Here is a 13,508-nt window from a genome sequence, read left to right on the forward strand (position 1 = left end):
GACCTTGAACTGGAGTAAGAAGGACATAATAAGGACACAGAGAGATCACCTCTGCAGTTAAAAAGCACAAGATAATAATACTACGCCTAAAACAAAGCCAAACCATTCTATGGTGCTCGGCGCTCAGGTATGCATGACGTACTGACTGCAAAACCACAACTGTGGCATCTGAGAGCGGACCAACATGACACCCTGCTGTCACTTGAAAAGGGGCACTGAGAAAAGCCAGGAGAAGGTCTCTGACCATGCCCCCAGACAAGAATGAGACCCTGACCTCCTCCCTCTTCTGCATCCTGTTCACAACTGTAGCATTGGGATCACAATGAAAAATGGCTTTCGCAGCTATCAGAAGCCCCTGTCCTGCCCTTGCACGTCGTCAGCGCTCTTTTGTCAATGTGATCCTTTCATGAGAACAGATCCAGTCATATCAGGACGAGGGGCCACCAGTTACAGTTTTACAGTCATAATGAAAGCAGAGACGCCTAAATCAAGAGCAGCCGTTGTACAGGCTCAGGGGCTCTGTGACACAATCATAGCGTGCCAGATGCTTGGTGAGTGTGGGGTTGGCTCCAGGGTGACCCTCCCCAGAGACTCACCCCTAGCGATGTGCCCAGTGGTCACCATGGCATGGAAAGAGCCACTACTGGCGCTCAGTACCTATTGACCCTGGGCAGTCAGTCTAGCTTCTGTTTCCTCCCCAGACACGTGAGAATAATGACTCTTTCTTCACAAGGCTGTTTGAGGCACCGAATAAAAAGTGTTTGCGAAAGGATTATGAAAATGTTAGATGTTATTATGCTTTGATATAGAGTATTTTTAAATTCGTAAATGAAAACCCAACGATTGCATCTTTGGAACATGAATTTTTAAATGTCGAGTTAAAAAAGACCCACGTGTGACATTCTGCCAAGAATAAAATGGCAGAGTCTAGAAGCCACTGACTACAGCTTGAAGACGAATGAGTGTCTCCTAAGCCCTTCCATCTGAGTGCGGGAGAGGGGACTGGGGCCCAGGGCTCCAAGCAGCTCACAGGTTAGAAAAAATATGAAATCTTAATGCTTTCTTTTCAACGATGATGCTAAATTTTCATCTGTTTCCATATGTCTAATATGAAAATATATTTCTTTAATGATACCTTAGAGATATGTGCCTGGTCAATCCTGTTTTTGTCCACAACCAGGCATACCACCTGTAGTGGTTTCTTATTGCTTCTGTAACAAGTTACTGCAGCTGTAGTGACTTAAAATAACTTGAATTTATTATCATATAGTCCTGGAGGTCAGAAGTCTGAAATGGGTCTCACTAATCTAAAAATCAAGGTATTGGCAAGGGCTGCTTTCCTTCGGGAAAGGCTCTAGGGGAGAAGCCATTCCTTGTCTTTTCTAGCTTCTAGAGGCTGCCAGCATTTCTTCCCTGGTGGCCCCATTCCTCCCTCTTCAAAGCCAGCAACAGTGCGTGTGAGGCCTGCCCACATTGCCATGTGTCTGGGGTCTCCCTCTACTGTCTCCGTCTTTCACTTATAAGGGCTTGCAATTAGAATGGGCCTGCCTGGAAAACCCAGGATAACCTCCCCATCCAAAGTCAGCTAATAGTCCTAATTCCATCTGCAAAGTTAATTCCCTCATACCAGGTAACGTAACATATTCACAGGTCCAGGAAGAGATGTGGGCATCTTTGGGGGGGCCATTATCTTGTGTACCACAGTATTAGTGCCTGGGAGGTAAGCATAGACTTGAGGGCCAGTTGTGCTATATTCTAAGGATCTCTGGGTGGGGGTGCTGCTTACAGCCACAAAACTATAACCACTTGGTATTATAAAGCCACTGTCTTTTCAACAGGTGCATTTCCCAACCCTGTGAGTCCCTTCAGGGCAGGTATGGTCCCAAATTTATCTTTGTAGCTCCATCTCCTGGTACAGATGCTGACATAATGAAGGATTGATCAGTGATTGGGTAAATGAATGCCACAGTAATTCAGGTTTAAGTCAGAGAAGAGCCTGAAAGGAACCAGCCTTGCCAGGGCCACGATGACCCTGCCCTGGGGGCAAGGACAGGACCACAACGACATGTACAGCTGTTCACATTTCCAGTGGGGGGAGGGATCAAATTCTATTTCAGAAACCTCTTCTAAAGTTTAACCAACAAAAGCTAAACTGAGGGAAATGATAATGAGTCAACAGGAAAGTAGAATTGAGTATAGATTGATTTTTACTAGTAAGACGGTGAATGAGGCTAGATTGAATGGTGGAATGAAGAAAATGCCAATCTGCTTATAAATCGATAGCTCCCATGGATAATCCTGCCTCCTAAAGATAGGTCTTCTTAGCTGACCATTCTGCCCAAGGAGAAAACAATACATAGGCTTCTTGGCATGGCTGCTGGGTTTACGATGATCTCGTCTTCTGTAGAAACTGCCCCATCCTCTACACCAGGGTAGATCCTCACAGGCCCTGGGTGTCCCCCACAAACACCTCACCCGGGTACAGTCATGGGATCCACTTCCCGGGGATCTAATTAGTTACTTCTCTGAAGAGAAGGCCCACTAACTTCAGTTTCTGAGCTACATGAAGGAGACTGTTCTTTCCTGCCTTTGACATAAAACCTGGTCTCAGGAATGCTGGGTAGAGGTACATTTTTGAGGTGATCAGAGCAGGACCAAGGGAAGCATTTCAGTTCGCTGAAAGCTTCAGAGTTGGCATGATCACAGGGCTGATTCTTTATTGTCTCTTGGTGTTCATCCCACCTTTGTATTCTGGGACGGAATAGTAATATCCTTAACTAAAAAAAAAAAAATAAAATAAAATAAAATAAAATAAAATAAAATAAACCAGAAAAATCCACTTCTCTCCCTGTACTTCTCTTGACCCATTGCTTTTCAATCAAAAGAAAGTTATAGAATATAGCCACCACAGACTCGTTCTATTTCCACCCAAGGCTCAAGGTAGTGCCTTGGCTCCGTAAAGGAGGAACTTGGGGTTAGTGATATTCAGGCCAAGTTAACTCCAGGATTTGATCAGAAGGTTTGGTCAAAGCAAAAGGAGGCAGGGGCTGGTAAAGGGAGGAGAGAGGAAACTCTACCGCCACAGGTCTTGGAAACCTGGCTGCGAGTTTCACTTCAGTTTCTGAGCTACATGAAGGAGATTGCTGCTTCCTGCCTTTGACATGAAACTTTGGGTTTCAGAAGCACTCGGTGGAGGTACATTTTTGAGGTGATCAGAGAGGGACCAAGGCAGGCATTTCAGTTTGCTTTGACTGAACTGCTAACTTACAGGACACCCACTCTGTATGCAACATTGTGAGATTGCATCGAAGGACTCCCTCGCTTGTATTCCTGCAGGACCTCAGGAACACAGCAAGGACAGTCTCAAGCCTCAGGCATCGGGGTGATATCTGAAACCGAGTAGTGCAAGAGCACACAAAGCTCTTAAAAGGGAAACTTTTATTTAGAGTATTTCTTTTATGCACTAAAGCTAGTGCTTAGCTTAACCCATCAGGTTTCTCAGCTAGACTGGAAGAAGTTTGAAGGTGAGGATGATATCTGGTTCCTCACTATATTGTCAGTAGTAATAGTGTGCAGCTCACAGTTGGCCCCGGTACATATTTGCTGAATTAAATGAAAACAAGACCACATCCATCCATGTTTCGTTATTGCCCTCAGGCTCAGAAAACACACATTGCGACTGGCATATCCGTGACAGGTTCCCCTGTCCCCTCCTGCCAGTGGGAAGTGGTTTTCTAGAGAGAACGACAGGAATATTCAGGGTCTTTTCTCCTTTCTTCTTTGCAACCTGCTCTGCAGATGAACTTGAACCCATCATAAAATGGTGCTGGTGAAACTATGTTCATTTACATAGTCAGGGGCTTTAATTTTCCATTTGCAGCCTCACAGGGAGAACTACACAGAGGAATGAAAAAGCAAATGAGTCAGCCAGGTCAGAAGATTCTGTTAAAATACCCAAGTCAAGTCAGGTCATTCTTTCTGGAGCGGTCGCTTGATCTGACCTTTCATCTGAATCCACTGTGGGAACTGGCTTAAAATTTGGAGATGACATAAACATTTGATAAACACAAATTAAATCGTCCCTCACTAACACTTCATGATACACCAAGGAATGTACAACTCTTGCATATGATACGTTGGAGTGAATTACTATAAAAATGCTTCATTAAAAACAGCAATAATGATTATTTATGCCATGCTAAGAATTATTTTTATAGTCTTACATACCTAATCTCATTCAATCTTCAACAGCAAGTCATGAACTATTAAGGCATGAACTATTAGATCATCGGCTTTAATTTATAAGATGATGAAACTGAATCTCAGAGAGGTTACATAATTTGCCCAAGGGCGTCCAGCTGGTGAGCGGCAGAGCCTGGCATCGAACTGGGAGTTCATGTGTTTACTCATGATATAACATATTACTCTCAGCCGTGGTGGCCACACCATGGAAACTCTCTGTGGCCCATGAGATGTTTGGGCAGGAGAGCATACATAGAAACGAAAATCAAAGAAATGGATTCTTTAGGAGGCAGCTTGAGGAAAGGAGATGTGAGTTTTTGCCTTAACATTTCTCACCAGGCCTCAGTTTTTTCTTTTGTAGGGGAAAAATGAGATGGTCTGTGGACTCCCTTCCCATCCTAATATCCTAGAAATGTAGTTAAACACCCAGGCCCAAGGCAGGGGCAAGAATTATGAGGACGCTTAGTAACCAAAGGTGTGTCCTTTTTCCTATAAATGGACAGTGTCCATTTGAAGCACTTCCTTCCTGATGTCATTGTGTCTTTGTGCCTCATTTTCCTTTTCTTCCACCTTCCCATTCACACTTCACATAAATATGACGGGCCTACATGGGTTTTCTAGCCAGCCTTTTTCTGTTTTAAGATTTCCTCCGGTATAGTGTCTCAAATGGCAATTCATGTAAATAAAATAAGAACAGCAGTAACTACAAAGACGAAGCTCAAACTGATTAACATTCTGTAGGACAAGGGCTTTACATCACACCCCGAAAATACTGCTGCAGACCTTTTAGAAGAGCCTGGGGGATAGCCCTGCCGTGTCCTATGAACATGCTCCAGTGTCGCTGTCGTGGGGATCTTCCCACCCAAACCTACTCGAGGTCACACTGTGCCGTGGCGATGTCGTGCTGCCGTGTCACCGGTAGGCCAGTGGAAAGTCCCGGTGCTTCAGCACACGGTGGGCCTGGACTCCAGCTGTGCTCCCCTTGGCCAAATAACTCAAAATGTCTGTTTTTATTTCCTCATCCGAAAGTGGGACCACTTTCACATTATTGTGGGTGTTTCAGAAGATTCAGTAATTTGATGTATGTGAAAACATCCAATAGAATGCTCGGAGGAGAGTAAGCACCCCACAAATGGTGCTTCCCTTTCCTTCCTTGCCTGCTTTTTCCTTTTTCAAGCACACATCATTACAAGCTAAGAAAATTTCCTTTTTTGGCAAGCATACACTGAAGAAGTGATTCTTGGTTGTGGTTTGGCAAAATTCTGAGTTGTCGCCAATTATTTTCAGAAATGTCACACAACTCCCAAACTCCAATTAATTTTAACTTAATTTTAAATGCCATCTGGGTAAAAGAAGGCTGGCGTTACAAAATAAAATAATAATAACTATAGTGGTTACCGAGAGGTTGGGAATCCCCACATTAAGACAAAAAGAGAAGTGGAAATTTGACATTTAAGAAAGAACCAGATAGGATCTTCAAAACTGAGAACCAATTATTATAAAGGGTAAGCACAAACAAAGCACTTGACTTGTTATCATATGCTTTCATGCCAGGTAGGTGATTAAAGTCACCGCAAAATAATTCCTATAATAAATTATATATGACTATTTCACACACAGCATTCTAATAGAAATCAAAGGTAATGAGAAAGGTAATTTTTGTTCTAATAATATTTGGACTTTTAAGGATAAAGAAATGCTGTGAAGGATGTCTTAGGTTAGGCATCTCCACTTCAGTTCAGGTCATGATCTTAGGGTCCTGGGATTGAGCCCCGAGTTGGGCTGTGCACTCCACCCTCAGTGGGAAGTCTGCTACTCTCTCTCTCTCACTCTCTCTCTCTCTCTCTCTCTCAAATAAATAAATTAAATAAGACAAATGCTGTCTAAATTTTCAAACTTAGCTAATTACAAGAAGATACAGTAAAAATTAATAATGGACCTAAAGTATCCATGCTAATAAAGAAGTCTCAAATTTCCAAGTCTACTTAAGTTGAATTTCAAATCTATGTACAAATATGAAGGAAGTTTTACACAGCAGCTTATGATTACAAATGAAAGTCAAAATCTGAATTTAATCATTACTGAGCATACATACAACACAAAGTATCATTTCAAATGATACTTTGTATAAACTTTGGAAGTAAAAATTCATTGTCAGAACTTTGCTGGTTGCAGTGTTGCAATGCAGGCTTGGGTAATGAGATAAATGAGAAAGCAACATGAAATGATGAAATGTGGATAATTATTAGCATTTATTTTATTTTTTTTTAAGATTTTATTCATCCATTCATGAAAGACACAGAGAAAGAGAGAGAGAGAGAGAGAGAGGCAGAGACACAGGCAGAGGGAGAAGCAGGCTCCACGCAGGGAGCCTGATGTGGGATGTGGGACTTGATCCTGCGACTCCGGGATCATGCCCCAGGCCAAAGGCAGGCGTTTAACCGCTGAGCCACCTGGGGAGCCCCCATCATTTATTCTTTTACATACTGGGATGTATGATCAGGGTACGACACTGACAAAAATCCCTCTTCTCATAGGATTTACTTACTAGTGCAAAGATTTTTTTTTTTAAAGATTTTATTTATTTATTCATGAGAAACACACAGAGAGAGGCAGAGACACAGGCAGAGGGAGAAGCAGGCTCCCTCTGGGGAGCCTGATGCGGGACTGAATCCCAGGACTCCAAGATCATGACCGGAACCAAAAGCAGATGCTCAACCACTGAGCCACGCAGGTGCTTCTCAAAGATTTTTTTTTATTTTTAATTTTTTTGCAAAGATTTTTTTTAAGTCAATTTTGCAATATGTTAGAAAATAAAAGAGCCACTGAGGGAAAGTAAGGGAAAAGAGCATGACGGATGTTTTTATGATATACTTGGGAAATGATTGGGATTTGACAATCAGAAATTTCTTAAGAGTGTTTATGGGTGTTACTAAGGAGAAATTAGAGTGAACAAAAACTTTCACAGAGATTGGAAAGGTTAAATGCAGATTATAGCAAGGAAAATTATAATAATAAGACATTGAGGTTGTCGGGAGGTTTAGATCTTGCTTAGGAAATCTTCACTCTTCAGATTAGGAAACAAATATTGATAATTTAAAGAATGGAGACTAGGAATAGAATAGGAAAAAAGGTATCTTAAAATAGTATTCTTCCCTTGAGGTTAACAGTTTTACCTCTCCTGAGTACAAATATTCTCTTAGAACCCAGAGCCTAAGGGGAAGCTGGGTTTCCCTCTATGTTATATACAACTGTAAGGTGAAATGGAAGGCTATTGGCTATTTGGAGGTCCTTCCCGTTGCCCCTGGAGGCAATGCCATACCAGCCAGTGGATAAGTGTGGGGAAGTCTTTTTTAAATACATTCATTCTCCAGGCACTGCAGAGGGGGATGCTGGCATGACAGAGATTTGGGAGAAAAGGAGGGGGCTGAAATACCCAGTTCTATTCCTTTCCATTCTTAAAATCTGGAGGTAAGACTCTAGGCAGGCCTCATCCATGGTGCAGACAAATACTTCCCCTGGTATCTTTAATCAAATGAAAACTTTAAGAATTGGCACTTCATCTGATGGTAAGCAAGAAATCGTCAGCCTGCAGGTTTCCCAATCACTAGGAGTCAAAACCAGGAGCCAATACTTAAATGAATAAGAAGAGATCTATTTTTAGAAGGTGGCATCCTGGTTTCCATTCACTGTTATTCACAGGTCACAGTGCTGACTGTGGCTTCTGAAAATCTGCTGGGCTTAAGAGTCATCATGACTTCAGCACGTTATCTTGTTTCCTGAGGCCTATTACTCCCAGAGGGGCACAACTAGAACATTCATTTGTCATGGGTTTTTCCCCTTGTTCCCAGCCTCAGTGGCTTTGCCTTCATCTGGCTGTGACAGATAAGAGGAATATTTCAGAGTTAGGGAAACCTAACTGAAGGGCTGGAGTTAGTAGGCCTAGTACATACCCATAAACATCAAGAGCCTATAGCAGGGGTTCAAATAATAACACATTCTCTGATGGATAACGAATAGAACAGAGAAGATACAGCAGGGAGGATAAAAATCTTAGTTTCCTGAGTTTTACTGCAATAAATAAAGTAGCGATGGTAATGTTAATGATACAGCAAACTTTGGCTTTGGATAAACCACTATAGGAATCAGGATTATACCCTTTTTTCCCCCAATCCCTAATGGATTAATGGTACACCTTAGTTACATTAATGTCTTTACAGGGGAATTTAACGTATTTACAGGAAATTTCATTGTCCTGAATTCAATGTCAAGGAGCCTTGACTTTGGACAAGTTGTAGGTGATGCTTTTGCCTGGATATTGGACCTGTGGCAGAAAGGTTCAACCAGAAACCACTACATTCACTTTGATCTTAAAGTTTTTTGAGACGTTTCGATAGGCAGAATGTATACTTTCTCCCTAACTTGGAGAAAGTTCAGAGAATGATCAAAGGAGTTAAAAATAGAGTCTAGAAGGAGAGTTTAAAAGAAGAAAGCTGACGTTGCTTGGAGGAAAAAAAAAAAAAGCTAGAAGATAACCCTTATCATGGCTTTGAAGCTACACAGAGTTCCCACTCATAGTTATCCATCCAGCCATCCATTCACTCACCCAAAGTGTAATGCTCTGTAGCAGGACCTGGGGCATATGGAGAAGGACACACCCAATAGCAGATAAAACAAAGTCTTTAGCTTCAAAAATCTCTCCTCAATTTCTAGTGACCAAGAAGTGAATAAAATTGAGCATAGAGTTGTAGGAAGTCTGAAATGAAGGGATTTAAGAAATTGGCATTTGCATGCCAATGACAAAGTAGCGATGGAAATAAATAATGCATGCCCACCTGCTATGTGTTTATGAGAATTACTGCTGGTTAAATGGTAAAGTAATTATCAGGGCCGATTGGAAGAATTTCCAGCAGAAAAAAAAAATATAGCTTCAATTTTGTAGTTTGGAATATTCTATCATAAGCCTTGTGTGGTCAGTATAAAGTAAGGCAACTATTTTGTGGTTTCCCCTGTGCTTTTCATCTATACTTGATACTGTGTGATTCATATCAGGTTCTATCCAGGCCACAGAAACAGCAGAAAAGGAAAAACCAGTGGTGGCATCTTTCCCTACCACAGTGAAAGTAACAGAAAGCCCACTGGTCATGTTTACCAAGAAAATGAGTGTGTACAAATTCACAGTAAAACAGTTGTGCTGTTAAGTCTTGAGTTCCTCTTCTACCTCAAGTTCTGGAAGTGCCCAATTTTTGATTAATTGAAAGTTATCTTCATTTAGGTAGCATAAAATTGTGATCTGTATCACAAATATTGGGGTGATCTTTTGCTTACTTTATTGAACTGGTACAGAAAAACAAGTTAGATAATTTAAATACCAGGGTAGTGTTTTTTTTTTTTTTAATTTGAATATTCTAGTTTGACATTAACCACTCAAACAGGGAAATTCAAATTTTCCTGTCCATATTTAAGTCCAGTGTAAAAACTTACAAAAACCAGGACAAGCGAAAGAGAATTTTATGGTGAAATAAAGGTCTTGCTCGAGAGCACGGCTGACTTCTAATCAGTATTTTCAAAATTCTGGAATCTTTGTGGAAACTTAAGTAAAAAAATGCCCAAAATTATCTTTTATGGCCTCCCAATATGCAAACTGCCCATACCTAAAATTATGAGGTATCAGAAAGTTGTTCTAGCCTTTCTTCTTTCTTTGTTTATTGCATTATAATTATAAAATAGACTATTTTTTTAAAATTGTGTATTTTTAATCAATCTGTTAAATAACACATTCTAAGAAAACTATCTACTTGATACAGATCACATTATTTTCTCCTCAAGATAATATATATATGATGTAATTTATTTATTAATGTAACATATGGCATGGTAATTGGAAAAAAATTTCTAAACATATCTAATTGGGTAGCATATGCACATACTCAACAGAAGTGACAGCTACTTAATGAAATCTTCCCTATCCCTCCTCCATCCTGAAACAATGTCTCATAGGTCAAATATCTATCTGTTCATTGCTTACCTGTCTCACTTCCAATCAAAGGCTGATTTGCAAAATGCTTGACAAAATCCTTCAAAGATGAGAATTCATTAAAGCCAAATTTAAATGAATATCCAGTATATTCAACATGAAAGTGTTTGACAGAGTCTTTGGCTCTGAAAGGGAAAAAGAAATGCTTAAGGTTATTCAACAAATGCATATCTTTTTTTGAAGGGAAATACAACCTTAGATATTAGCGTCACTATTAAACTTTTCTAAAAATGAGAATTACGACACAATTATTGAAACCACTGGCATTTTTAAAGCACTAGTGTTTTTGGCAAAGCTCTTCTCAATTTTTCATTGCAATGGAAAACAAGAGATGATTCTCCCTGTATGTTCTTTGACTTACCGAGAGGGTCCTTGAACAGTAACTCCTTTCAGGGGCATGGGTTTAAGGCCGGCAGAGAATAGGGATGATAGAAAAGGCAGGTAGCACCCTCCCCAAGTTGTCCTGTTTGTGGCGCTTACTTGTTTGAGAGTCAGTCTGAATTCTGCTTCTGTCACTTAATTAGTTGTGTGAGCTCAGCCCTTTTCTTGCCATGCTGGTTCAATGGCCTATTGAATAAAATATCTAATCTCCTACAATGTCATTTTCCATCTCATTTTTGGAATGAGGCAGAGCCTTAAATAAATTATAAATTATAGATATATATATATAATTATATATAAACATATATAAATATATAAATTATAGATATTATTTATCTACAGATGCAAATAAATATATACTATTTGACTCCCACTCTTCCTCTCCTCTCTACGAATGGCCTGCTCCAACTTTAGCACACATCTGAAATCAGAATCACCCAGAGGGCTTGTTAAAACCCAGATTTCTAGTTCCTACCTCCTAAATTCCTGATTCAGTACTTCCAAGGTATGGGGTCTGGGAATTTGCTCTCCTAACCTATTCTCAGGGAATGCTGCTGGTCTAGGGACCACACTCTGAGAACAGCTGCTCTCATCCAAGTGGACCCATAATTCTCCTAGAAGTTTCTCCTGTTGTCCCTTAGCATTCTTAGTTCCCTTCACCTGCAACATCATCCTCTTTGTTTCTGATCAAGTGTCAGTTCAAATATTACCTACTCTACCAGTTACTGCATGATACTTCCATCTTGAGTTATTTGCTTTGCTCTCCTCAACCATCCAAACACTTACCTTCTTTCTTTACCATTGGTTACTGCACTCTGACTTGTAGTGAGCAACCTGTATAGTGTCCCACTGCTGCTGAGGCCATACATCCTTAGGGCAAAGTCTGAATCCTCTACAACACTTACCAAAGCGGTTGGCATACAATGGAAGCTCTCAAATATTTATTATTAAGGGAGTCAACAAATGAATGAGTAAAATAAGCCATACCACCTAATTGTAAGAAGCTTCTGATCTAATTGTTCAGATGAAACATATATAGGTGAAAAGTTAATATTCTTTGATCCAATAATTCCACAGGTTTGTTTGCGATTTTGGGGAGATCTATGCATTTAAAGGATGTGCAGCCTAACCACTTGATGAAATTTTGACCTTTGCTATTGATTAAAGAAAGCACCATTCCTGCTTCCACCCAAGCAGAATTTTATGTCTGATTAATAATTTTCCCAAAAATGTTATTTAGAAAAAGTTTAAGCAAAACAGAGTAACATGAAAAAATGTTAATGAATGTGTGTGTGTTTTCTCTATGACCCTCTTATTTACCCCATCACACTCTTATCGATTTCTGCCACTAGCCTTAGAGCAAGCCTATCGACTTGCACTGTTCCCAGGAATGGAAGGGGTGGCAAGCAGCAATCTAACATGTCCTCAATTCTCAGTCCCTGGACTACATACACTTTTTCCCATTTATTCTATAAAATGCTAGTGTAGATGCTGCTATGAAGGGATTTTGCAGATAATTAAAGCCCCAAATTAGCTGACCTTACAATAAGGGAGATTATCTGGGGGTGGGCCCAACCTAATCACATAAGAGTGTTGGTAAAAGCAAATTTTTCTTTCTGGCTAGTCACAGGAGATATCAGAGAGACATCAGAGAGACATGCTTTAGTTGGCCTAGAAGGAAGCAAACAATCCATGCGGTGAACTGCCTGTGGGAGCCACTTGGCAGGGAACTGTGGGTGGATTCCAGAAGCTGACCCTGGTCCCTGGTCCATAGCTAGATGGAAAACAGGGAGCTCAGTCCCTAGCAGCAAGGAAATGAATGAGAAAGAATGAAGAAAAAAAGAAGAGAATGACAGAAGAGGACATAGAGAATAAACCAGATGAACCACAACCTCAGCCAGCACCTTAATTTTGGCCTGGTAGGAGCCCCAGCAGAGAAACAGGAGAACCCACTTGGACTTCTAATGCACAGAAACTGTGAGATAATCAATGTAGTTGTTTATTTTTTTAAAATATTTTATTTATTTATTCATGAGAGACACACACAGAGAGAGGCAGAGACACAGACAGAGGAAGTAGCAGGCTCCTCACAGGGTGCCCAATGTGGGACTCGATCCCAGTACCCTGGGATCACACGCTGAGCCGAAGGCAGATGCTCAACCGCTGAGCTACTGAGGTGTCCCTCAATGTAGTTGTTTAAAGCCATTAAATTTGGGGTAATTTGTTACGTGGCAGAGAAAACATGGAAGTCTGGAAACCCACAAAGAGGACTTAAAAAATGTCAATTCTGTGTTTGAGCTCATAGAAGCCTGCCATCAATTATTTAGAGAAATACTTTTTTTTTTTTTTAGATTTTATTTATTTATATGAGAGAAAGAACATGCAAGAGAGCACAAGCATTTGGGAGGGGCAGAGGGAGAAGCAGATTCCCTGCTGAGCAGAGCCCAGGGACCCCACGATCATAACCTGAGCCAAAGGCAGATGCTTAACTGACTGAGCCACCCAGGTGCTCCCTGGGAAATACTTTTGAAGCCAGTTTTTCCCTCTATCAGAGGGAGAGGAGCCTTAAAAAACAAAACAAAACAGAACAAAAATGTTTCTAAACTGGAAGAAAAAGAGGATTCAGAGAGAAAGGAGTGTAGATGTTGCTACTGAGTTAGTGACAAGGAGGCCCAGTCTACACAGAGGAGAAAAGAGTAGAGAAAACTTGCTTATGCCAGATCAGCATGAGAGATGCAACACGAAGGGATTCTTTTCAGAGGTATACAGAGGTGCCATCAGAACAGTAGCAAAACAATAATGGTTTGAGGTTAACAAGTGGGTGCCTGGGCAATTTCATGGAGTCCTC

General features: G+C 40.7%; 1 protein-coding gene across 2 annotated transcripts in view; it reads right to left on the bottom strand.

Moving 5' to 3' along the window:
• Window positions 1-13,508, bottom strand: part of DAPP1 (dual adaptor of phosphotyrosine and 3-phosphoinositides 1) — a 48,230-nt gene that overhangs the window by 13,744 nt on the left and 20,978 nt on the right. For both annotated transcript variants that reach the window (XM_038582040.1, XM_038582039.1), the window contains one exon: window positions 10,271-10,404. In XM_038582040.1, the coding sequence (XP_038437968.1) occupies window positions 10,271-10,404 (134 nt within the window). The remainder of the gene's footprint in view (window positions 1-10,270; window positions 10,405-13,508) is intronic.

This window comes from Canis lupus, chromosome 32 (genome assembly GCF_011100685.1).
Source record: "Canis lupus familiaris isolate Mischka breed German Shepherd chromosome 32, alternate assembly UU_Cfam_GSD_1.0, whole genome shotgun sequence".
NCBI lineage: Eukaryota > Metazoa > Chordata > Mammalia > Carnivora > Canidae > Canis > Canis lupus.